Source organism: Lipotes vexillifer, unplaced genomic scaffold, assembly GCF_000442215.2.
Source record: "Lipotes vexillifer unplaced genomic scaffold, Lipotes_vexillifer_v1.1 scaffold691, whole genome shotgun sequence".
NCBI lineage: Eukaryota > Metazoa > Chordata > Mammalia > Artiodactyla > Lipotidae > Lipotes > Lipotes vexillifer.
The window spans coordinates 4,139,736-4,166,581 of NW_006788040.1; the positions used below are offsets into that span (position 1 = coordinate 4,139,736).

The following is a 26,846-nucleotide window of genomic DNA, read 5'->3' on the forward strand; positions in this document are numbered from 1 at the left end:
CACCCTGAAGAGGGAGAGATGGAAAAGTACATATTTGCTTCTGTCCCAGTGGAACCCATTAAGTTTTCAGCCTCAGTTTTCATCACCGTTGTTTTCAGACACTCCTAGAAAAGTAGGTCACCAAATTTACTTATCACTCAAATGGTAAGGATGACACAGGAATTAGAGAGAGCAGTGAAAGCTGAAAGGATTAATGAGTCTTATCAGTGATCGGCCCAGCTCAAATAGGGAAAGCAGCCAGCTGCTGCTCTGCGGACAGCAGCTGTGTTAGATCAGCAGCCCTAGCATTTGTGAAGTTTGCTGACTTTGAGCATAAGGGGAAAGGATTCTCATTCTCAAAGTAAGGGTCTTTTGGTGAATTCTCCCTGTTGGTAGAGAGGCCTAAAAGTGTAGGCTGAAGAAAAACTTAGAGTAAACATGGGAAGCTTCTTTCCCCTTCCAAAGTTTATTCCAGAGGGCATAAGCTTCCCTAGCTCAGGTGGCAGGATGCTTGTGAATCCAACGTGTGTTTACTGAATGTAGTTGTCTGTAAATTGCAGTAATGACTCCTTAGGTTGCTAGCAGCAGTTACTTGACAGCACCATGCTGAACCAGCACCTGATTTAGTGCTTTCTCCTATGGTGATGAGAGAATGCTTAATTGGATTTATTATTGAAGACAGAGGTTGCTTTAACACAGAAAGATGGTGCGAAGGGCGCCCATCTGTAGTGTAATTCACAGTTCTCCCCCTTTGTGCATTGAGTGATTGTTAGAAACTTCTAGTCATTTAGGGAGTTGATTAGTACTAACTTAAGGATAGTTTAAGCATTTGTATCTTTCTATATAAAACTGAAGCATTTAGTGTTTAGTAGGGGACTCATACATTGGACATCTTAATTTTTATTTTTCCTTGTTCTATTTGTAAAATGATGGAAATGCTCTTTAGTGATTTTTAGCTGTAGTGTTTTTGTTCTCTTTCGTGCAATCTAAAGCATTTAGAAGACTGCAGAAAACTTCACTGCTCATTGCAGCAGTTCAGTTGCAATCTAGTTATAATACTATGGCCCTTAGGGAATTCCCTGGCGGTCCAGTGCTTAGGTAGGACGCCTGCTTCCACTGCAGGGGACACAGGTTCAATCCCTGGTGGGGGAAGTAAGATCCTACGTGCTGCGTGGTGCGGCCAAAAAAAAAATAATGTGGCCCTTAAAACCCAAGACCCAGGCTGATGAGTGCCATCTACTGTTCCTCTCGAGCATTGCTGGGAAAGATTTCAGAAGAAAAGGATGTGCAGGAAAGGCCCTGCCAGCCTATCCTGTAAAGGGTTTGCTGTCAATCAGCCTCATTGGTTACTCAGCACCTATTATAATATGCTAGGAGGCATTTTAAGAATCAGTGAGGTTTTATTTATAGTTTGGCTCCATTCAGCAGGTGACCCATTTGAATGTGTTGGCAATACACAAGTACTTTCCATTATTTGTCTCCTAATGAGGGAGGATTAAAAAACTACAAGCAAACTGATGGTTCCAGTGGAATTTGATTATTGCCAAATTTAATTTATTGCTTATGAGTTTTAGGATTGAAAACAAAAATCTTTCTCACGTTCCTTGAACAAGATAAATAGATTCAATAGTCTGTTTTTAAAAAATCCATCTGTGCCCTACATGTGTTATATGTGTGTATGAATATGTGTTTAGAAACAACTTTAATGGGAGTAAAAGACATTGACAGTTCTCTCTAGGATATAGAATTGGGAGACATTAAAATTTTTTGCTTGCTAGCTTTTCTACTCATTTATTTTTAAAGTGAACTGATTGTAATCACTCTATAACTTTTAAAAACAGCTTTATTGAGATGTCACATGCAATTCACTCTTTCAATGTGTATAGCTCAGTGATTTTTTTTTTTTTAGTATAAAATTCCTAATGAAGAAAAGCTTGGGTTTTTAGAGCATCTTAAGGTAGACTGTATGATTTCTGGTCTTCTTTCTTTTTGTTTTTTTTTTCCTTGCAGTACGCGGGCCTCTCACTGTTGTGGCCTCTCCCGTTGCGGAGCACAGGCTCCGGACATGCAGGCTCAGCGGCCATGGCTCACGGGCCTAGCCGCTCCGCGGCATGTGGGATCTTCCCGGACCGGGGCACGAACCCATGTCCCCTGCATTGGCAGGCGGACTCTCAACCACTGCGCCACCAGTGAAGCCCTGGTCTTATTTCTTGATAAAGGATCTTATCAGAGTATGGCTTATTGATGTTTATTCTATTCATTTCCTTCTAATAGTTTACAGAAGGGTGGCTGGCTCATTGAGCTATCTGCCTATAGTAAGAGCAGTTGTGATTCACGAAATGTCAGGAGGTTTTGTAAAGCAGTCCACTATGGGCCCTGCGCCACCGAAGCCCTGGTCTTATTTCTTGATAAAGGATCTTATCAGAGTATGGCTTATTGATGTTTATTCTATTCATTTCCTTCTAATAGTTTACAGAAGGGTGGCTGGCTCATTGAGCTATCTGCCTATAGTAAGAGCAGTTGTGATTCACGAAATGTCAGGAGGTTTTGTAAAGCAGTCCACTATGGGCCAGGTAAGTATATTAGTCCCACGTGTGGAATCTTGTTTTGAAAAGAATCCTCAGGCCAGCCCTAAGTGTACAGTTGCTACAGTGGGCACTCAGAAGTCAGTGAGGAAACAAATGTTTGTCAGCATCTATTATGCTAGGATATTCAGGTGTAGTATTAAAAAGGAGAGATTAATGCTTCATTATTAAGTGTGGTATTTGTAGTTTTTTAACTGATTTTCAAAAAATGAATTTAAATATTCAAGTATTTTCTTTATGAATATTAATTTTTCTCTGACAATACACTTTTATCATTTTGTTGGTTATTCTACAAAGGTCTCTAAAATGGTTTGATAATCAAGAAAGATGCAGATAGGTTTTGTTATTTTTTATTTTTAATTATTATTATTAATATTATTATTTTAAGTATTTATTTATTTGGCTGTGCCAGGTCTTGTTTGCGGCATGCAGGCTCTTTTAGTTGCGGCATGTGGGATCTAGTTCCCTGACCAGGGATCAATCCCGGGCCCCCTGCATTGGGAGCACAGAGTCTTAACCGCTGGACCACCAGGGAAGTCCCTAATTATTACTTCTTTCTTTTTTGTCTGCACTGCACGGTATGTGGGATCTTAGTTCCCTGACCAAGGATCGAATCCGTGTCCCCTGTAGTGGAAGTGTGGAGTCTCAACCACTGGACCACCAAGGAAGTCCCGGGGTTTTGTTATTCTTGTTGCTGTATAAGACTTCTGCCCTGAGAGGACTTGAAGCTAACCCATCACTTACTTGCAGTCAAGCTGTTCATTAAGGCATTTAAAATCTACTATCTCACTTTTTGTATGAGCACAGAGCGTCTGAATGGGGCCACTGGGATGGGTACAGTTGTTGTCTTGCTCCCCGCACAGGCACCAGAGCAATGGAGCTGTCATTGCCCGCTGTGGACAGCCGGAGGTCAGCTGGTGGGGCTGGCGAAATGCTGATGATGAGCACTTGGTGCAGTCAGTAGCCAAAGCTTGTGCCTCCGACTCCCGATCCAGTGGCAGCAAGCTGTCAACTAGGAACAGTCCGCGAGACTTCCCCAATGCAGGAGACCTTTCTGATGTGGAGTTTGGTAAGGTGCTCCCTGGGCCTCTGGCAGCAGTTTTTATAGCATCTGAGAACCTTTTCTTGAAATGGCCTTCTTCTTGTAAGACACAGAATTTGTTTCATAGGAGAGAGAGAGTGAAGTATCAGTTGATGGGATTGTTTGAGGAGTCATGGATCTTGGCAAAAACCAGAAGACCCTCTGTTTCAGACTTGGTTTATGTGAACTAGAGTGTTTGTTGTCTTTCTTGCCATCATGACAAGATGGAATATATATGTGATAGGGGACCTGCAGTGTCTCCAGACCATGGGGGAAAACACCAGGATTATGTTGTAGTCATTCTAGGACTACAGATGTAGAAATGTGGTATAGGAGATTGTAGGCAAAATAGAAAACAAACTAGAGAGAGAAGTCCTATTGTATTAATGTAGTTTTGGTTAGGTGGATTTCACTTAATCGAGTTTTTTGAGTACTGTAGTAAGTGCCTGTGGTTCTTACTTTGTGGCATTTCTGGGAGAGACAGGTTCATTTAGTTTTTCCTTCCTGCTCCTGATGTCCCTAGATTCTTCTCTGTCAAATGCTTCAGGAGCAGAGAGTTTAGCTGTCCAACCACAGAAGCTTTTGATCTTGGATGCACGCTCCTATGCAGCAGCTGTGGCGAACCGAGCCAAAGGAGGAGGCTGTGAATGCCCAGGTGAGGTGCACAGTGCGTTCATCCCTGACCCTCTGTCCCTGTGAGTCCACCCCATGCCCAGCTGGGTCTTAGTTCTCAATTTGAAGTGAATGGAAAGCCATGTTCCTCAACCTGTCTTGAGACAGCCAGAGCTCCTTCTTGGATTCTTAATACTGTATGCTCTTTTTAAGGGAGAAATGGAGGAGGAGGTGCAGTGAAACCAAAGAATCTTCCTTCCCTGTGCCAACTTTTAGGTGATAAGGAAAGTAAATCCTCTCCCATAATAAGGCCTGTTATGTTTGGAAACTTCTTCTTTAGCAGCTCAGTTTCTCAGCCTTCTAAAAGCTTTTTTTGTGTTTGACAGTGGGTATGCTCATTACTAGCCTCACAGAAAACTCCTCACATGACTTTTACTTAGAAAACATGGGGTAGAAACTGAAGCAGCAAATACAGAACGCTAGCAAAGTGCCTCAGTCTTGACATATAACACCCCTACTGTTTGAACACTGGCTTTCTCCAAGGACCTGTCAGGTGCCAGTTGTGTGCTGTTGGAGCAGGTAGAGGCACTGAGCTCCTTTTTCAGGTGTGAGCTAAGCTGGAATCTAAAAGCAGTTGTACCAAGGTGAAATTTGAATGCAGAAATGCATGGTTCTGCTAGGTTCTTTTCAAAGAGATTCCAAAGATGCAAGTGAGGAGAGGCCCAAGAAGTAAACCTGGGGTAAGATGGAAGTATACACATCTTTAAAAAAAAAAAATAACAGCTTCTATTTTATATCAGTATCTTCTTCACAAATCTAACCTTCCTTTTTGAAAAGACAGCTAAAAATCAAGCACTGTTTTCCTCTCATAATAAAGGACTGGGCTAATGGGCATCAAAACATTGGCATTTCATTAGTCCGCAGCTACAGTGGGTTTGTTTTATAGCCAGTTTGCTCCTTTTAAATTTGGCCATTAGGACTTTAAATTCAACATATTTGTGTTCTCTTTGTTGTTATTCTCTCCAGAGTATTACCCAAACTGTGAAGTTGTTTTTATGGGGATGGCAAATATTCATTCAATTCGGAGGAGTTTTCAGTCTCTGCGATTGCTGTGCACACAGATGCCAGATCCGGGAAAGTAAGACCTTGGCTTTGGCTTTAAGTTTGCAGTGATTTTTTTTTTTTTTAATGAGTTTGAAAGTGTCTTTCTATTTTTTGGTAAATTTCAGTTTAACTTTCAGAGTCCATGGTTATTCTTACTCCTGTGTTAGGAGCATGCAGCACAAAGAAGGAGCTGGAAGAAAAATCTAGCACTTTGAAAGGTTTAAAATGTGCAGCAAAGAACAGATCTCAGCCCTCAGAATGGAAGCATTGCCTTCTTATTTTTCCTGGGCCCTCTTCCTTTTCTTCCACATATTTTTGACTCAGAGTAACTTAATTCTTTGTTTTCTGACATACTGTAGTGACACTTAACTTGCTATGAACTGGAATGTTTTACCGTGAAGAGTAAAAATTTATTCATTATGTTCTGAAAAGGGTTAAAAATTCTTTAAACTTGCCAGTAGGTCAGTTCCTTTTACATTTGCTTCTAATTTCTAAACTACCATCTTACTTACTAAGAACATTACCGTGATTTTTATTGCTTATTAAAAATGAATGGCTGGCATTTGCTGTGAGGAAGGTGAAATAACACTCCTCCCCCCAAGGGAACTGTTTGAATACAAGATAAATTAGGAGGAATGCTCTGTAAAACAAATATGGACAGATAAATATTTCGAAGCCCCTGTTTTACTGTTTCAGGAAGCCAGAAATGTGCCAGAGAAGACAGAATTTTCTCTGTTCTGGTGTTTGTGCTAGGTCCCATAGCTGTTTCCCTCGGTTCTGTTCAGTAGATCTCATGATGGCATCAATTTTGCAGCATTGTTTGATTTATTAAATCAAATGGCTGCCTGAACCACTTGTACAAACTCCTGGTAGCAAATGATTAAATTCATCACAGTTGCAGTCAGCCCAGAGGGTGAAGCAGTTGTCCTTGGGGAAAAGCCTGACCGAAGAAATGAGATCGCTGCCCTGCTTTGGGGATTAGTAACTTGCATCTGCTATACATATTCAGAACCTAGCTAGTAGTACTCTTCCCTAAAGGAAGGGGAGGGCATAGAAAGCCTGGTTGAGGATTCAGGAGATTTGCCACTAATTGTGTGACTTAGGCCAGTGGCTTAATTCCTGTGGTTATCAGTTTTTCCTGTCTATGAAATAAAAGGGATAGAGTCAGTACTACCTGATCTCTAATATCTTCCATAAGTTAAAATTCTTTCTTAAAAAGCTGTTTTTTAAACTCTGAGTCAAGAAGAGGTAATTAGCCCTTGCTTGGTCCAAATGAATGTCAGGGAGGAGGAGGGAGGTTGTAAAGGAAGAAGGAAATGCTTTGTCTGTCTTTGGCAGCAAATTGTAATGCAGTACTGAAGCTTCCCTTGTGGATAAAAAGAAGCTATGGCAGAGGCGGGACCAGCTTATAAGCGAGCCTCCTGACACTTGTTTGTGGCCGTAGAGGGCTACGGCATGCTTAGGTTGCTACCTCAGCTTTTGAGAATAGGACAAGGGAGCCTGGAGTCTCAGCACACCTCCTCCGTTGGCAGATTTTGGAGTGCAGCTTCTATGTTAGGCATGGATGGACGACACCAAGTGGTATGTAAGAATGATTCAGTCAGGTTCAAGAGAACCAGGTTCTCATTTACTGTTTCTCCAGGGGCCAGGAGATAAATTAGTATTTGTTCTCCTAAGCCTCATCTTTTATTTTTTTTCAAGACTGTGTGAGGAATGAGAATAAATAATCAATCCACCAGCAAAAAATGTTTTTCAGGTATTTAGTAGCACATAGAAGGTCTTGAGATAGAATTTTTATCCGCGGTTTAAAAAGTAGGAACCTTCAGTGTGTGCTAGGCACTGCACAAGGAGGGTATAGCTGTGCCTGAGACACAGTGTCTACCCACTGAGGAGTCAGTCTGGTTGGTATAACAAGCAAATCCATGTGAAGCCACTGCTTATGCAGTAAATTCTGGTGTTTGTTTGCCTGGAAAGACCCTCTCTTTGGACTATTCCAAATTCCCCAAGGTTTAATAAGCCTTTATAGGCTAGTCTTGGCAAAAGCCTTCTCATAGTCCCCTGACAGAAGTATTTATTCTTTCCTCAAACTCAGAGTATGAAGGACTAGACTGTGGTCTTAACTACAAATCTGATCACATTTTGGAGAAATTGGAGCTTTTTTGGGGGGTTGGGGAGTAGAATTCATGACAGGGCACAAGAAATAAAATGTCAACAGTTAAAAAACCATTTGTGATCAGCTTGTGATTATTCCCAAGGGGCCATTCTTGGGATCTGATACTTCCTGAAGGCCTTTCAAAAGGTTTTTAGATCCCTGCTGAATCTAGTCTGTACTAAGCCCAGCAACTGTGTAGCCACAGGCAGACTAATTTGTGTGAGTCTAAATCATTAGTTTGGGCCCATCCAGTTTTAATCCATAGACATTCAAGACTTGATCAGTGGTAGGTGTTGGGATGTGGGTAGTAAGTGATGTTGTCTGCACTGTTGTTGGATGTGGCATCTAGCTTGTATCTTATTACAGAGATACTTACATTTGAGTTTTCTTTACCTTTTTTTTTGAGAACTTGCTGGGCAGAGTTGCTGATCATTAAATATAAATATTTTCTCTTTTCCATCTCAGAGTGGCTGTGTTTTTTGGTTTTTTTTTTTTTTGGAGAAGATTCCAGGAAGAGCTACTTTTCTTATACTGGGTAGATATACCTATTATGGACTAAAAAATATTAAATATTAATTCTCTCTGGGAAATTAGCTATAAGATTTTTGGAACAGAGGTGGCCCTGTTAATTACTGTCCTATTTCTAAGGCTTTCCTCTATTGCATGGTAGGGCTTGGGTCTCATCCTTGTACATGCTTTGTGAACACAAAGATTTTCTGTTTGTTTTGGCAGTGTTTTATTTGGAAGGAAAAGTCTTTGGGAATTTCTTTTGAATATGACTGGTATTTGGCATGACCCAGTATATCATAAAAATCAGCATTTCCTATCCCCTTCTGTTTTATTTTTGTAGTTGGCTCTCAGCTCTTGAAAGTACAAAATGGCTCCATCACCTGTCTGTGCTTCTGAAGTCAGCACTTCTGGTAGTGCATGCTGTGGATCGTGATCAACGACCAGTGCTAGCGCACTGCTCGGATGGCTGGGACCGCACCCCCCAGATTGTGGCATTGGCTAAGCTCTTGCTGGACCCTTATTACCGAACCATAGAGGTAGGATTTGACACTTCAGGATGAGTGGGGGAAACCTTGGAGGGTTTTATGATCAGTTTTGATTGAGGTGGCTAGGTCCAGTGAAAGTGAAATTTCTTTAGTTTTGAATCATTGCTCCTTTATCTTGAGCTAAATTGTTGTACGTACCACAGTGCTTGTGCCTCTTAAAATGGGGTAGATTGTGAATAACCAGGTATTGAGAATACAGACATGTTTTCCTTTGCAGAGTATCTACTTGGATACCCCAGGAAAGTGGGGCTTCTGTAGAAGGATCTTGACATGCTTATTATGGTAATGGGTCTGTATATCACCACAATGTTCTGTGGAGAAAGAACCCTATTGTGAAATAATCACCTATTGGGTTAAAGATATAAGAAAAACCATAAAGGTACCCTAAAATATATGTAAATCTGGGATGGGGAAAGATTTTACAAACATGACTTTGTAAGCATACCGTGAAAGATAGAAATTAAAAAATAAAAAAGTAAGGGGGAAAAAAGTATGACTTTTTTATAGTGAATGAAGGGCTAAAAATATAAATAGTCTCAACAAAGACTTAGATAAATGCTTAGTTACCACCCTTTTGATGATTATGGAATGGAGTTGAGGGAATCGGGACACTGCCCTAAGCCTGTGTCCCATCCTTTGGCCGTGGGCCTGGGTTAGGGGCTCCTGGTGGGCTTAGTGGGAAGGTGTTAAAAGGGATCACAGTTGGTGACATTAGGCTCAGGACAGTTATAGTTTGGATAGACAAGCACAAATGGGTCTCTCCTGGGTGCTTCCCCGCAGGGTTTCCAGGTCCTCGTGGAGATGGAGTGGCTGGATTTTGGCCACAAGTTTGCTGACCGGTGTGGTCATGGGGAGAACTCGGATGATCTGAACGAGCGTTGCCCAGTGTTTTTACAGTGGCTGGACTGTGTTCATCAGCTTCAGAGGCAATTTCCGTGCTCTTTTGAGTTCAATGAAGCATTCCTTGTGAGTTTGGGCTTGTGATTCTTCATTTTGGGGACCTTCTAAATTCATAGGGGTATCAATGCAAATGTTAGTGGGCCAGTTTTCACATGAAACTGCATCCTTTCTAGAATTTGAGGGGTCATTCTTCCATTTTTAATTAAAAAACAATAGTAATAAACAGGTGTTTGTTTATTTAGTGAATCCATGTGTACTAAGTTTACATAAACTTTGAGTTCTTCTAAACATAACTTATAAAATGGATGATAAAAGCACTAAACAGTAGTTAGAAATAGAAGCAATAGATTTTCATCTGCTCCAGTCCATCTACCAACCCCCCGTGTCTGTTCCACACTCTCTGCTCCCTGTCCTTTGAAGGAGGATGTACTATCCTTGCCCTCTTCCAGCCCCTCCTCCACTTGTGCACCAGCTTCCACCCCCCCTCCTTTGCTCAGCTTCATGGCTTCAGCATTTCTCCTCCCTGCCCTCTGCATCAGCCTGTTTTCCTTTTTACCAGATCATTGCCATCAGCATACAAGCATGGTATAGTGCCTCCTATTTCATCAAAAGCGTTTCTGGGTCCCGCATCCCCCTCTAGCTATTACCTCATTTTTCATATCTCATTTCTTCACAGCAGAGCTCCTCAAGTCTTGACATTTACTCTCTCAAACGCTTCTCCTCCCAATTCTTTTTTAAACCTGGCCCAGTCAGGTGTTCACTCCACCACTTTACCAGAGCTGCTCTTGTTAAGGTCACCAGTGACCTTCACATTTCTAATCCAGTGATCAGTTTTCAATCACCCTTCTTTTTTTTAATTGCAGTATAAGTGATAGATAACATTATGTTAGTTTCAGGTGTACAACAGTGATTTGATATTTGTATATATTGCTAAAAGATTACCACAAAATTCTAGTTAACATCTGTTATCATACATAGTTAAGAAGTTTTTTTCTTGTGATGAGAACTTTTAAGATGTCCTCTCCTGGCAACTTTCAAATATACAGTACAGTATTACTAACTTACAGTCACCCTGCTGTACATCACATCCCACGACTTACTTATTTTATAACTGGAAGTTTGTACCTTTTGACTGCCTTCATCTTCTTTGATCCATCATTAAAATTTGGCACAATTTAATCTCTCCTTTCTTGAAACACTTTCTTCAGTTGACTTCCAGCACACAGTCTTAGTTCTCCGCTTCACCAACTGGTCCTTTCTGTCCCCTTTGCTGGTTCCTCCTTCCCTCCGCACTCATGAATGCTGGGAGTGCCCCAGGGCTCAGCCTCCTTCTCTAGGGATTTCATCCAGTTTGTTGGCTTTAATTGCTGTGATTCCCACATGTATACGTCTTCAGCTCAGATCTCTCTCTCCACTTAACTCCAGGCTCTCATCCACTTGTGACTACTCAGTATCTCCACTTGGATGTCTTAATGGTATTTCAAACTTAACATGTTCAGAACTCAGTTCTTGATTTCCATATGTCTCCATCCCAAAACTTACCTTCCAGAAGTCTTCCATCTCACCAAATGGCAACTCAAGCCTTCGATTCATTTAGGGCAAAAACTTTTATGTCATCCTCAACTCTCCTTTCTTTCATATTCCATATTCAGTCTGTCAGCAGATTCTGCAGCTCTGCTTTAAAAATATATCTAAAACCTGATAACTTATTGCTACCTGTGCTGTTCCCAACACTAGTCTAAGCCACCACATCTCCTGCCCCAATCCCCGAGTCAGTCTAGCAGCCTGAGGAATCCTTCTAAAACATGTTACAGACCGTATCATTCCTCTGTCAAGAAACCTCCAATGACTCTGCTTTTGACACAGAATAAAAGTCACAGTCCTTAAAATGGCCTGCAAGGCCTCCAAGGCTCTCTCCACAGTCCTTAAAATGGCCTGCAAACCTGTCCAGGCTCATTTCCTCCCATCCTCTGCCTCATGCAATGTCTGCCAGTTCCTCAGAAGTTACAATCCTGTGCTCACCTCAAGGCCATTGTGCCTGGAGCAGCCTCCTCTCCCACCCCTGGCTGGTATGATCTGCTCTCTTATTTCCATCAGGTCTCTAGAGGCCAGTGAGCCTTCTCACGCTGCCCTGCACGTGCTCTGGCCCTCTTACCCTGCCTTATTGTTGTCCATTAGCACAGGTCATCCCTCCCCCCACAGCCAGAGCGAGCTCTACCAGGGCAGGAGAGCCGTCTTCTCACTGTTGCCTGTCCAGCACCCACAGAAACATTTGGGGTATGTGAGATGCTCAATAGCAACTTGCTGAATGAAAAGCTGCTCAGTAGTTCAGACTTGGGTTGCACACTGACCTGCTCCTATGCCCAGTTTATATGGGTAGCTGTTAACTTGGGACCTTGGAGACTGTTTACAAGGGAGGCCAAGAGGACGGGGGTGCCAACACCCTGTCTTTGCCGTTTTGACTCAGGAGTGATGGTGGCTGGGGTTATGAGGAGTCTGCGATTGGGTGGCTTACTTGGGTCCCCCATCCTTACCAAGCGTGAACTGAAGTGCACATCAGGGGTGTCGGGGAAGGTGGCTTAGCTGGGCTGACCTTCCCCCAGAAAATGTGTACCCATTGTTTGATTTTGCCTCATATTGGACTTCCACAGGTGAAACTGGTGCAGCATACCTATTCCTGCCTGTTTGGAACATTCCTGTGCAACAACGCCAAGGAGAGAGGGGAAAAACATACTCAGGAACGGACATGTTCTGTGTGGTCGCTGCTTCGGGCGGGCAACAAGGCTTTCAAAAACCTACTGTATTCTTCTCAGTCAGAAGCCGTATGTATTCTTTAGTCTTTTCTCCCTCATCAGCAGAATGAATTTGGGGATGGGGACATTTGGGATCTTTTTTGAGAAGTGACTGTTTTCTCAAAGGCATCTCAGTTGTCTCTGGATGGAGTAGTTCCATTTTTTCCCAGCCACTCTGTCCTGAGAAAGGCCTGTTTTCTGGTTATTCTGCCCTGCTTCTGACTGCTCTTTGTTCAGGGTGGTTTGATTTAACAAACATCTCTACTTTGCCACTCTAGACATGAATCTTTTCTGGCACCTCCACCAGAGCTTATTTTTAGCATGTTCTAACAGGTGGAGGAGGCACGTAAGTTGTTCCCTGGATGCCCCTGATAGCTCAGAAGGAGCTGCAGGCCCCCAGCACCCTTCCAGTGTCAACAGGCAATGATACCCATTACAGCATCTGTCTCAGCAGAAAACTGTGACACTAGCAGTGTGTCTGTGTGATCCTCTGCTCACATGGAGAACTGGCAGGCCCTTTAAGACTTTGTTCCTCAAAGGAACACTTTCTGTTAAGCAGAGAAAAGGAGGCACTTATATCTGTGCATTGGTACACAGTTATGTACACAGTAATGTTCCTTTTGCATCTTAAATTCTTAAGTCACAAGGAAGCTAATCAGAGGTTATACTGATTTGCTGGACTATTAATTAATAAACCTCTTACTACAGTTAAGTAGTCCAAGGAAAGACTGAAGTTAGCTGCTTCTCTCTCTCCTGTACCTGCTGGGGAAGTAATAGTACAGAAGAAAATTCCCTCCTTTTCACTTGATTAATTTAGATGATCCTGTAAAACAGGTTTGACAATGTGTTCTGAAGCCAAGCTTTTGTACTAGGAAACTATCACCATCTAGCAGAATGACTCATTTTCTTGTGCGGTAAAAGCAACAATTAGGTTGAGAAAAGCCAGTCATTCGATAAAGGTGACCTAAGAAACAACTAATGAGAAATGGATTTAAAGAATTTTTTTTAGATTTTCATTCCCACAGAGGCTGTCAGGTGTCCCGTCTACCCACCACCCCCCGTGATAGAGCTGCATCCACTCATGCTAATGCCCCTTGGAGATTGTGCAGGACTGCTGGGCGTTCCTGCTTGGTGCTTGCTTCTTCACCCTCATTTCTAAACATTTCTAACAGACTTGTTGGAAGTTGTTTAAACCTGTGTCCACCGCTGTCTCTTCAGGTGCTGTACCCTGTGTGCCATGTGCGTAACCTGATGCTGTGGAGTGCAGTGTACCTGCCCTGCCCATCCCCGTCCACCCCCGTGGACGACAGCTGTGCACCATACCCAGCCCCTGGCACCAGCCCTGATGATCCACCTCTGAGTCGGTGAGCCTGGGGCTGATGCCAAGACTGCAAGTCCTTTGTGGGTGTACTCCTGTGTTGGGATGCATCCAGGGATGGTTGGAGATCAGGACATTGTTTGGTTCCACACATCTTAGATTTCTGAAGTTTTCTTAGGGAAGGTATAAGGGTTTTGGGCTATAAGGCTGTAAGAGCCTTGTTTCCTGAAGAGTACTGGGCCCTGTTGCTACATCACTCTCTTGCATGCACCAAGCAGTTTCTCAGTGATGGAGCATATCCTCTGGGTTCCTTGTGACCCTCTGGCTGGAGTTTCAGCCACTGCTCTGTGCTCCTGCCTCCCTGCTGTGACTTGCTGTCCTGGGCTTGAAAGGCAGATGCCATCAGATGATAGACAGTCTGGCTTTGAGACCTATGAATTAGCTTTATTGAATTCAGACTGATGAATAATAATTTAAAATATTGTAATATCAGAAGATCAGCAGTGCTACTTTCCTCTGCCAGTAATTGAGAAACATAGCAGTATCATGAAGAATATCTTTTAAAAATAGCGTTTGCTATTAGCTTATTTGTATGTGTTGGGCATGGGGTAGGGATGGTGCCAGAGGAATAGAAGTACTCGTCCTGGAGCTCTGCCTTTCTGCAGTCTGAGCCTTACTCCAGATGCGCCATGGCTCCTTGAGTAGCCGTAATGGAGCCATTTATGAAATGACTGCCTGTTAAAACCTGTTGTCTCCTACTTCCCTGTGAACAACCTCATATTCTCATTTCCCCCAAACTCCTTCCTTTAGGCTACCAAAGACTAGATCATTTGACAATCTGACCACCGCCTGCGAGAACACAGTGCCTCTAGCCAGCCGGCGCAGCAGTGACCCAAGCCTGAATGAGAAGTGGCAGGAGCACCGTCGCTCGCTGGAACTGAGCACTCTGGCTGGTCCTGGAGAGGAGCTTCTGGATCCTGACAGCCTGGGGAAGCCAGCCAAAGTGCTGGGTGGTGCCGAGCTGTCTGTTGCAGCTGGAGTAGCTGAGGGGCAGATGGAGAATATCCTGCAAGAGGCCACCAAAGAGGAGAGTGGGGTAGAGGAGCCTGCCCACAGGGGGATGCAGGAGGTCAAAGAGGAGGCTCTTTTAGAAGAGGGGAGCAGGGGGAAGACCCCTGAGCGCCCAACCATTGTGCTTCATCAAGAGCCAGAACTGGGTGATGCTGCTCTAAGGAGCCACCATCCAGGCACCAGCCTTCTTGTGCTCTCACAGGGTATTCCTGAGCAGCAGGGTGGGCACAGTATTCTCCCCAGTTCTCTCCAGGAGCCCCCCCAGGGAGAGGATGCCCAGGAGTTCCCTGTGGAACCATCTCGAATAGGAACTATCACACAGGACAGGGAGGAGGCAGTCCTTCCAATCTCAGTAGATGTGAAAGTTGGCTTTGGTACCTCACAGTCAAGTTCTCTGCCCTCCCAAGTTTCATTTGAGACCAGAGGACCAAATGCGGATAGTTCCATGGACATGTTAGTGGAAGATAAAGTGAAGTCAGAAAGTGGTCCCCAAGGCCATGATAGACCTTGCTTACCTGCCAGGGTAAGCAGTGGCAGGTTCAGTGGCAAGGAGGAGCTTCCTCAAGCCATGGAGCCCAGGCCTTCAGAGAGGAGCCTGGCTGAGAGGCCCCAAGTGGGATCTCTGGTGTATAGGACTTCCCCCAGCAGCACCCAGAGCCCAGCGCATTCTCCTTGTGCCTTGCCTTTAGCTGAATGTAAAGAGGGGCTTGTGTGCAATGGTGCTCCAGAGACTGAAAATAAGGCCTCAGAGCAGCTCCCAGGGCATAGTACCCTCCAGAAGTACCCTACCCCCAATGGGCACTGCGCCAATGGGGAGGCTGGTAGGAGCAAGGACTCACTGAGCCGCCAGCTGTCTGCCACAAGCTGCAGCTCTGCCCACTTACACTCGAGGAACTTGCATCACAAGTGGCTGCACAGCCACTCAGGGAGGGCGTCTGCAACTGGCAGCCCTGACCAGCCTTCCCGCAGCCACCTGGACGATGACGGCATGCCTCTGTACACGGACACTATCCAACAGCGCCTGCGTCAGATTGAGTCGGGCCACCAGCAGGAAGTGGAGACCTTGAAGAAACAAGTCCAGGAGCTGAGGAGTCGCCTGGAGAGCCAGTACCTGACCAGCTCCCTACGCTTCAATGGGGACTTTGGGGATGAAGTGGTAAGTACACCATGGTGCCTCCATAGCTGCACAAGGAGACAGGGCACACTGAGCCGGGGCGCCCTTTGTACAGATTTATGAAAGAAGTGGAAAGTTCCAGAATTGAGAGAGGCTGGAGATCAGCCTCAGCCGGGTGATTGGCAGTGTTCTTCTTTTTCTTTCCTGTCTTGCTTACTTTCCACAAGTATCCTGTCTAGACAGAATAAGGAAGAGAGTTAGCACTCACTATGTGGTTGGTCAGTTCTCTTCGGAGAGAGGATCATGCCTTGAGAAAAGCGTGAACTCCTGGGCAGAATAATATTTGTAGGGCAATGTCAGATATTCCTGTGAAATCATAGTGCCTGTCCTACCCCAGTAGCTAGTGAACAATTAGCTGCTGCACCCCACCCCCCCAACCCCCAAACATAACATGGGCTGTAGCTGTGAAGGTTTAGTTCTTTTTAAACAGGTATTTTTACCTACCTTGTGGCAGGTGATGGCAGTAGAAATGGGGAGAGGTATCACTGTTGGAAGTTAGCACTGATGGAGCCTGGTGACCGGATTGGTGGTACCTGATGGGAGGTTCTCAAGGAGGCAGTCTCGACGTGATTAAGGACAAGTGTGAGTCTGGCTCTGAAGCAGTCAGCGTACATTAAAGGCGGGCTCGTCCAATGACTTTCACTTCAAACTGACTTGGTTTTTCCTTTATACTAATGATGGTTTCTCATTTTCCCAGAGTCTTTCAGAGAAAGGACATGCCCAAAGCACTCAGTTTCAACACACACATGTAAGTGGCAGGGTTGGACTGACAGGCCCCCTGAAGCAGCTGACACTGAGTTCCCACTTCATCCTGGTCATTTCTGCCCTACTCAGTTCCTAGAACCCGAGGCCTGTCTTTCCACTCCAGAATCCCTGCACATAACCTTAGATCTGTGTATCTCTCTTCTAGGTGAGCTCAGCTCTGTCTCTGAACCTGCTCAACCCAATTCTTGATGGCTGAGGCACCTAGCAATTCAGCAGCCCTAACACCCTGGCCCGCCCAAAGTCCCCAGTGCTCCCTTCTTTGCCAAGCCCTTTCTTCTTCTGGGAGGAGACCAGGTTCATTCTGTTCAGCTGTGTTTGTTTGCCAACAGACTTCAATTCCTGACTCGGAAAGCATTCTGGATCAGAACTGTTTGTCTCGCTGCAGCACAGAGATTTTCTCTGAAGCCAGCTGGGAGCAGGTGGATAAACAGGACACGGAGGTACAGGCTCAGCCCCTGTTCTGAGTGCCACCCATGCAACTGTTCTGCAGTTCTTCTCTACCCCCATCATCCATTCCCCCTGCCCCTGGCTAAGGTATGACCACACAGCACACTTAGCCTTGAGCCTCTCTGAATCTCAGCACCTATGAATTCCCATCAAGCCTAGAATTTCTCAGCAAGGGAGATGCAGCAGGCCAGCCCTCCCTCCTCATTGCCTCTGTGAACTGGAGCCTTGCCAGCTCTCATAGCAATCCAGGGTGCTATTGCCTGCCACTTGATCTTAGGGGAGTTTGGAGTCCCCTCCAGGGAAACGATTTGGACGCCTTTCTTGTACTGCTGACATCAGACCTGATGGGCTGGTGCCACTGGAGCCACTGTGGTCCTTGTGACTCTTGCTGCCCCCAGCATGGCTCTGTTGGCTCCGGCTGGATGGCCCATCTCCTGTCACTAACCTGGCCTCATCCGTTTTACAGATGACCCGTTGGCTCCCTGACCACCTGGCCGCCCACTGCTATGCATGCGACAGCGCCTTCTGGCTTGCCAGCAGGAAGCACCACTGCAGGTGCCACTGGGAGGGTGTGGTGGGGTGGGTGGGGGTGTAGAGGCTGAGGTTTGGTCCACAGAGCCTTCAGATTTGAAAGATGCAGGCAGCTCGCTGGCAGTGTTCTGAGGCAGACCCCAGGGTCTTCAGGACCCTGACTCACCTTTTGTGCCTCTGAAATTGGTGTTTGCAGAACTGCACTGGGTGTCTTTCTTCCATTTTAGAGTGATCGTAAGTTTTGAAAATGATGTCCCTTTTATATTTTGCTTCCTGGATTGGTGGAGCAACTGCCACCACTACCCACACCGCCATTTCTTATTCCTAGAATACAATTTCTTCCCATTCAGCACGGCTGCTGTGAGCAAAGACAGTTTTCCTGCTGTGGGCAGAGAACTTCGTTTTCCTACTCCTTACCCCCTCTCCCTGACCACATACTTATTGGTTGGAGGACTAGTTAGAATAGCTTAGGGTATAGTCTTCAATCCATAAGGCTCCTGACTTCTTTCTTCCTTCTGGGTTGGGGTAGTGAGTGGTTAGGGATGCTTTGCCCCAGCTGGGGTGGTGACTGGAGGATGTTCAGTGTTCTTGGGGTAGGAATTTTATCTGAACTGTGACATAGCCCACCCACATGAATGGACCTGGATTGAAAATGGAACCACCTCTTTGTCTGGTGATGATGCTTCTAGGACTGTATATCTCCCCATGCTCACCCCAAGCCCAAATGTCTTTAGTTGGCTTCTTCTCTGAGCTCTTTCTCCCCTCCTTGCAGGAACATTGACCGTGTTGATCAAACGTGGTGAGCATTTGCAACAACCTGTCTGTGATTTCTGCACACCTACAGTAACTTCTCCACACTAACGCTACCATTTCCCCCTCTCTGCACTCATTGGGATGAAGCTTTGGGGCAGGAGTGCAGGCAGGCAAGCAGGTGGGCTTGGGTGGGGTGGGGGGACCACAGCAGCTGGCTGCAGGTTGCAGTTGTGGTTGCCCCTGCTGACTGCATAGGTCAGACGAGCCATCTTGCTTATGGCAAGAAGCAGTGCTTCAGCAGGTGCTGGTCTTGTGGAATAGCCAGTTGAGGCGTTTTAGAGCTATTTCTTTTGGGTCATTCACTCACTTAGATGCCAGAATGATGCCGGTGACTTTCAAGTCAAACAGCATGACTTTTTTTTTTTAAGAAAAAAAAAAAAAGAGCCCAGGACTGACTCTGTTCACAGAGGTGGTCTTTCCAGAGAACTGTTAGCAGTGAAGACTTAAGGGAAAACTCCACTTAGGGTCTATCAGGATCCCCTGAAAGAAGTCAGATAGAAAAGCTTAACTCATCAAATACATGTCAGGCCTTTAAGCTGAATTCCAGAAGGTATGTTAAATAAATGTACACATCCAGAAATAGATTTAGGTAATGTTTCTCTGTAACCACAGTTGTTGCTGACTCATGCTTTTCAGAAACAGAGTTGTGAAGTACTCACTGCATTCTAGAAGACGAAGTCTTGTGTTTGTTTTAGTTCTGTCTTTCCATTGCTCCTTGTCTAGCATTTTCCTTTTGCGGTGGTATTTTGTTGCCAAAGGGTATTCAGTATTCTCTCTTCTGTGCTTAAGTGATCCTTAATCCAGCAGTGGGTTTGCTTTCTCAGGAGCATAAATGAAAAGGTAGTGAGTGATACTGGCTAAGGAGGAGGATTTCCTTTAGATGCTTGCCCCAAGTCTTTGGCAGGCTGCATCAGACTCTTTGGAGTCTCCTATTCTAGGGCCTCCTAGAGTGGGGTGGGGTTGTAAGGTGAGCAGAAACTCATCTTCTGCCAGTTCCCTTTCCTGGTAGTTGTGAAGGGCATCAGTTTGGGTGTGCAGACCTTTGCTGCACAGGCACATCAGAGCTGGGCTTTCAAGTGGAGGAGTGGAGAGAGGCTGGGGACCTGGGTGCAGTCAGGCCTTCAGGTAGAGCTGATATTCTGGAAATGCATGGGGGCAGGGGAGTGACCCAGTGTCAACTCATCCTTGTGTAATAGGGTGTGTGTGTGCACCTGTGTTCACCTGTGCTCTTGTCTTTTCACCCTGAGCATGTGTCACTGGTTGCTTGTCTCCTGGCTTCGCATGCTGGCAGCAAAAGCAGTCCTAGATGGCAGCAGTCAATTCTTCGTGTTGTTGCCTCTGAGCCTTTGGGCAAGGCTCCTCACTCCCCAGCTGGGGGGAGTTTCTCTCATCTGATTAGCTCAGAGGCAGTTCCATTGGACTCTGGCCTCTCTATGATCATAAGCTACACAGAGGCCATTGCCCAGGTGGGTGTGGCCACGGGGTTTTCCTGGGCCAAGACTTGGCCATTGAGCTAGCAGCTGCCTTCTGCCCTGGGCTCATCTGTTTTCATGGATCTTTCTTGAGCAGCATCTTGTAACCTTGAGCCATAGTGGTGAGGCAGCCAGGGTCCTTGGCCCTAAAGTGAAAGTGGTATGCAATTGTGCTAGGGAGCGGTCCCCTCCCTTCCTGGCTTCTTCATGGGTTTAGACAAATGAGAGTATTTGATATTAGAGGAGTCTCCGGCATGTCTGAATCGTGTACAGAGAAGCGCTGCCTTCTGAAGTTGGTTTCTCCACCCCGTGTCTGCTGACACTAATGCTGTTTTTGTTTCTGCTCACCTCAAGGAATTGTGGGAACGTATTCTGCTCCAGTTGTTGTAACCAGAAGGTTCCAGTTCCCAGCCAACAGCTCTTTGAACCTAGTCGAGTGTGCAAGTCTTGCTATAGCAGCCTGCATCCCACAAGCTCCAGCATTGACCTTGAACTGGATAAGCCCATTGCTGCCACTTCAAACTGAAGCTCAGTGACCTGGGGCGGGCAGAGGCCAAGCTGCTGTTCCTCTGACAGGCCCACAACAGCCTGGGCAGACTGAGAGGCCCGTGCACTTTGGAATGGGGACATGGAACCAACTGTGCAGAGTGATGGAAATTTGGGATGTACCACTGGATTGTAGATTGATCTCTCCCTCCCCAACCCACCCCCGCATTTGTTTTCCTCTCCATTTTCTGTCCTCCCTCTGCCTCCAAAAATGAGACAAGTACCCTGTTTGTCTTTTTTTTTTTTTTTTGGATGGAAGACCAGAGGTTGCCAGGCCCCCTGTAACTGTTGAGCTGCCTGCTGTCAGGCGATGCTGAGGGGTGGCTTAGTTCCTCAGGATGGGAGGAGGCTGGTTGAGTCAGGAATGGAGGCCTGAGATAGAGAGCAGGGAATAAAGCCAATGCTGACGTTTGTGACCATTCCTTATATCACTGCCACATCAGAGCTGATTGGATTGGAAAAACCTTTGCTGCTGAGGACGCCGAAAGGATCTGCTCAAAGAGCAGTGCCCCAGGTGCCCTCTCCCTTCTGAGAGGGACTGGGCTAGTCCCACCCCACAGGCAGATAAATGAGATTGGGGTTTGGAGGGACACAGGCACATAGTAAGCGGGACCCCTTAGGCGCTCCCACCCCGTTTGGGGAAAGAAGGGGTACACTCGTGAAGCAGGGAGAGGGCTGGGAATGGGTGGCTGGCTATTCTCCCCCATGGGATTCTTTTTTTAACTTGACCCAGATTGTCTAGGGCTCCCCTCACTGTCAACAGTCTGCCCCCCTCAGCCAGGCTGTGTGGCGCTTCCCACCCTCAGGCATAGGGTGCAGACTGGCCAGAGTGCAGTATCCTGCTGCCATGGTCAAGGCCAAAGTATGCCCTGAGCCTGGAAGCCCCTTCTGGGGCCTGGTCCCCCAAACAATCTCTCTTCCTCGTCTAGCACAGGGAAATCCAGACTCAGGGTTCCAAAAATTCCCCACTCCCAAACCAATCATGGATCTCCCCCTTTAGGGGTAGAATCAGCCTTTCAGAGTGCAGTGTCTGGAGAAGGGAGCATGTCCCATAGACTCAGCCTTCCTCCGCCTCCCCTTCTTGGAGCAGCGAGAAGGGCCCAGCAGTCCCACTGCCCTGCTCCTGTGCTGCTGGTCAGCAGTGAGGGGCCACTTGGTGACTCTGCAGGGCTCCTTAGAGAAGTGACAAAGCCCGTAGGAGATGCAAGGCACTTTTCCTTAGTAAGCTTCGATGGGGTCCAAAAAGAGCCTTAAATCAATATTTGTGGTGGAGGTGGGTATGGAGAAGAGTGGAGAGGAGTTTAGGTTTGTGCTTTGTGATCTTGGCATCCATGTTTTGTGCCTGCCCTCCCTCTCGGGGGAAGGGCCATGCTTGGCTCTGCTAAAAGCTGCTAACTGGTAACAGGGCGGATTGTGGTGGGCAGTGGGGGTGAGGCCTGGGAACTCTCCTTACCCTTTGGAAGCAATTCCCTGGCTAAAGGCAAGTTGTCTCTCAGGAAGGTGGCTCCTGTGTGTGCCTGGGTGTAGATAAGACGCGGCCCAGAAGCCTTCCCTGGAGCTGTCGGTCCAGGCAAAGCCAAGAGCGTCTGAGTGCGTCTGACTTCCCAGTGGCAGGAGGTTGCTCAGAATCTGAATTTAGTGAAACAGGGTGTAAGTTATTCGCACTCTGTGTGGTCTGGCCTTGCAGGTAGGGAGAAGTCAGTCTAACTGAAGATTGTGCAGGTCCTAGTGACAGGTGCCAAGAGGTTACGATACGGGTTTCTTGGGTCTGATGTACAGTGTGAATAAATGCTTGCAGCTCTTAGCCCTTTTTTGATCAATGAAGCACTTTTTTATTAATATTTTTCTTTGTACGTAAAGGAGGAACCATAATTCTCTGTAGCTGTATATATAACCCTTTTCTCCTAAAGAGGAGTTGGTCAGTGCTCCTATATTTTTCATTTTTTGTCAAAGCAAGAAGTAAATACTTTAGAACTGTTAAATATATAAATAAAGTGAATAAAGTTTAGTGTTCCGCATGGTAGCATTTGCTGACACGTTCTAATTCTTTTTCCCTGTGGTTTATTCCCCTTCACCCCATTTTCCTCTTACACAGAAGCAACTTGAGGTGCTGCTGAGAAAGTTGACTTTGGCAAAGGAAAACTACCGATTTCTTTTAAACTCTGGACCTTGGCAAGGAGCCACACCACAATACCCACACACTGCAACACATTTCCTCGATGGTTTTTGCCACTAACATCTCCAAAGCTAAAAAGGCAAAGCAGTCTGACATCTTAACAATCAGCTGTTCTTCCTTATCAGAAGAACTGTCAATAGTAATTAAAACTACCTCTGTCCTCCAGGTTCGCTTTTTTTTTTTGCTTTTGCTTTGATTTTAGCCAGTGCTCTGGCCCCTTAACCCCACACAGGGAGCAACAGCTGCACCTGTAGCAGCAGGTAAGAACTGAGGCATGCGTGCAGTGGAGACTGAAAGGAGGTTTTGCGGGGATGGTGGCTAGAAAGTGCTTCTGCTCTGCCTGTCTTGGATGAGAGAATTACGGGTGGGCAGAGAGACCTTGGGCAGAAACTGAATTGGATGAGTGGATTGTGTGCCTAACTAGAGGTCTCCTTCCTCCTCCCACACAGAGGGAGGAACCTCTATTCCTTAGATCTGCAACCAGCCGAGGAGGCCGTAGTTTCTAGTCACTTCTGGACTAGTTCTTGTTCTTCGCGGAGGTGGATTTTCTTTCCTGTGTCACTCTTGGGCATGCTTCCCATCCCGTGGGCCTGTGGGGGACGTAACGTTATGCAGTTCTTCCTGAGGGAAGGTAGGTACTGAGTAACGCCCAGCTCTGGGGTTGCCAGCCTCACATCTGTGGTGAGTTGGGGGCTCTGATGAGTGACCTGCTCTGAGCTACCGGAGAGCCTTCCAAGGTCACTTTCTGGATGTACTCACTTCCTAAAGTACACACGCACTTAAAAACAGCTCAGCTGGTTCCAGTCTGAGAGCTGTGTGTGCCATCTGGCAGGTGTTTGAGAACTAACTTGTCCTCTGGGAGGAGAAGGTGCCACTTCAGCTGCCTTCAGTCCATCTGGGAGCCAAGTCTGTGCTCAGACCAATTTGTAAAAGTGTTATAGCCAATGTGTGTCTACACAGAGCTCCTGTTGTGCCTGGGGGCTAATGCTCAGACCTTGGCAAGTTAAAAACACTTGTAGGATCTAGCAAGGCTGTTGGGTCCATAGAGGGGGAGTTACTGGCGTTACGGAAGATGAAGAGCCCGGTGCTGGTGAGACCTGCACAGTGCGAGTCAAGGCAAGGAACTGCCCTGTGGAAGAGGGCAGTATGTGAAGAAAAGCTGTTATCCGAGGACACAGCCAGATTTCTTCAGGCTGTCACATGGAGGTATTTGGTCTAAGCAGTGGAGTACTAACGGTGACCTTGAGATGCCAGGATGTCCTCCTCATCTCTGAATTTTTCCCCTCTTTCTGTACTTCAGTGTCCTTAATTCCAGTCCAAAAAATGACAGGACTGCCTTAATCCACTGAGACTTTCTAGTAAAGGTGTACAGAAAATTTTTCTTTATTTTGCTAATATGCTTATTGTTCATTTCTATGTTAGCCGAGAATAATATTCTAAGAATTAAAAAGGTACTGTGGCGGATTTAAAGGGGAATGAACAAAATGCTGCCCCAGAGCATTTGTTAATTTCCAGCTATTAAAAAATATCAAAATGGGAATTGAGGATAAACCATAGAATATGGTTTCAGGCCACTGTCCTTGAGACAACTGATATACTTGGCCGCTGCACATGAGGCTGGGAGATCGTTAATTGTAGCCATGACCTCTGCTGATGTCTTAAGAACAAGGGCTGCTTTGAAGGTGCTGTTGCAGGACTTTTCATTTTGCTGACACCTGTTCAAGTGATCTGTCTCCAGGGCTGCAGCTGTACCCACCCGACTGCATTAGCTGAGGGTAGGGCTAACAGTGAAAATGGACCTGGACTGTGGAGCAAAATGACTTGAGTCTCCATTTGGAGTTTGGAAAATATGGCAGGAGTCCCAGCTGTTTAATTTCTAGTCACATTTTCTAAGAACAGTTGTTCAAAGTCGAGGTTACTGATGAGATGTCTGGAGGGCAGGACCAGAATGTGTGAGAGGCATCTAGCAGGAGTAGGTGGCTACGCTCCTAAGCCTCTGACTCTTAAACAAGAGTCTCCCTGCCCCCAGTACACAACCACACTTACACCTTGGTCCTCTCCCTTGTGTGGAGTTCATCTGCTGCACATTTGTGCAGATACCAGCTCCCTCCCTGGTTGAACAGGGCTCTTCCAGACTAGGCAGTTGTCGGAGGCATGAGGAGGAAAGGGAAGGGGTACCCTCTGAAGTAGGAATTACAAAGTTTTTTTGTTTGTTTTTGTTTTTTTGCGGTACGCGGGCCTCTCACTGTTGTGGCCTCTCCGTTGCGGAGCACAGGCTCCGGACGCGCAGGCTCAGAGGCCATGGCTCACGGGCCCAGCCGCTCTGTGGCATGTGGGATCTTCCCGGACCAGGGCACAAACCCGTGTCCCCTGCATTGGCAGGCAGGCTCTCAACCACTGTGCCACCAGGGAAGCCCCGGAATTACAAAGTTTTTTAATGCTGCTGTTGTATTTTATTTACCACTTACTGTCTTTTTTATCATATCGAAGTTCTTAGCTTCTCTTATAGTGCTCATAGCAGTTGCATTTCAGTTGTATTTTCAGTGAGATTTGTTTTACACTGGCATTCAAAATTGACCTTTCACTCTTCCTGACTGGTTTAAGATTTTTTTTTTTTTTAATGCAAACTGAACCTATGAGGCTCGGATTCTCGTTAAAAACATCGTGTTGCTGCTGACAGTGCCCACTATTGTAACAGCATTGATTCTGCTATAGCCTCCGTGACCATGTAAACTAAGTAAATGTCATTTTCACCCACAAACAGTTGTTCAGCCCCTTGCCACTGTGGTTCTCTAGTCAGTCTTGTGACCAGTGTTTTAGGTGCATGGGATAAAAACAGCTCCACCCCTTAGTCTGTTCAAGGGACAGGGAGGGGCCTGGCCAGGAGGGGGCAGCAGGAGTCAGCATCTGTGTTTCAGAGGCCTGGGACTTGAAATCCTGGTATTAGAGGTAGGGGGGAGGGACCTTAGATAGTGTAGTTTTGTGGTTTTCATGCTGTTCTGTGGGGAGCGAGCCTTCAGTCCCATTCAGTATTAGGCTTCCAAGTAAGATGTGATGTGATTTGAAGAAAGGTTCCGATGATTAAAATGAAAGTCTGAAATCACTGATTTAATCCAACCTCCTGATTTTTTTAAATTTTTTATTTTTTACAGTAGGTCCTTGTTTGTTATCTGTTTTAAATATAGCAGTGTGTACATCTGAATCCCAAACTCCCCATCTATCCTTCCCCGCCACCCTTCCCCCAAGTTCATTCTCTAAGTATGTGAAACTGTTTCTGTTTTGTAAATAAGTTCATTTGTATCTTTTTTTTAGATTCCACGTAATATATTTGTCTTTCTCTGACTTACTTCACCTAGTATGATAATCTCCAGGCCCATCTATGTTGCTGCAAATGGCATCATTTCATTCTTTTTAATTGACTAACATTCTGTTGTACCATATCTTCTTTTTTTTTTTTTTTACTGAAGATTATCCCAGATCACATGAGGCATTTGGGTTAGTTTCTATTTTTCTGAGAATTTAGAATGCCCAATCTTTTTTTTTTTTTTTAAGATGTTGGGGGTAGGAGTTTATTTATTTATTTATTTTTGCTGTGTTGGGTCTTCGTTTCTGTGCGAGGGCTTTCTCTAGTTGTGGCAAGCGGGGGCCACTCTTCATCGCGGTGCGCGGGCCTCTCACTATCGCGGCCTCTCTTGTTGCGGAGCACAGGCTCCAGACGCGCAGGCTCAGTGAGTTGTGGCTCACGGGCCTAGTTGCTCCGCGGCATGTGGGATCCTCCCAGACCAGGGCTCGAACCCGTGTCCCCTGCATTAGCAGGCAGATTCTCAACCACTGCGCCACCAGGGAAGCCCACCATATCTTCTTTATCCACTCATCAGTCGATGGACATTCAGGTTGCTTCCATGTCCTGGCTATTGTGAACAGTGCTGCAATGAACACTGGGGTGCTTGTATCCTTTCGAACCATGTTTTTCTCTGGATATGAGCCCAGGAGTGGGATTGCTAGATCATGTGGTAGCTGTTATTAGTTTAAGGAACCTCCATACTGTTCTCCATAGTGGCTGTAGCACTGTATATTCCCACCAACAGTATAGGAGGGTTCCCTTTTCTCCACACCCTCTCCAGCATTTATTGTTTGTAGATTTTTTGATGATGGCCATTCTGTCCAGTGTGAGGTGGTATCTCATTGTAGTTTTGATTTGCATTTCTCTAATAATTAGCAGTGTTGAGCATCTATCCATGTGCCTTTTGGCCATCTGTAATTTCTTGGAGAA

General features: G+C 45.9%; 1 protein-coding gene across 1 annotated transcript in view; it reads left to right on the forward strand.

Moving 5' to 3' along the window:
* Positions 1-22,441, forward strand: part of MTMR3 (myotubularin related protein 3) — a 144,781-nt gene extending 122,340 nt beyond the window's left edge. The window contains 11 exon segments of the mRNA XM_007461183.1: positions 3,428-3,633; positions 4,169-4,300; positions 5,284-5,395; positions 8,364-8,559; positions 9,349-9,534; positions 12,120-12,290; positions 13,479-13,624; positions 14,389-15,805; positions 16,918-17,028; positions 17,502-17,590; positions 20,206-22,441. Of these exon segments, the coding sequence (XP_007461245.1) occupies positions 3,428-3,633; positions 4,169-4,300; positions 5,284-5,395; positions 8,364-8,559; positions 9,349-9,534; positions 12,120-12,290; positions 13,479-13,624; positions 14,389-15,805; positions 16,918-17,028; positions 17,502-17,590; positions 20,206-20,377 (2,938 nt within the window). The 3' untranslated portion in view covers positions 20,378-22,441.
* Positions 22,442-26,846: the final 4,405 nt, after the last annotated feature.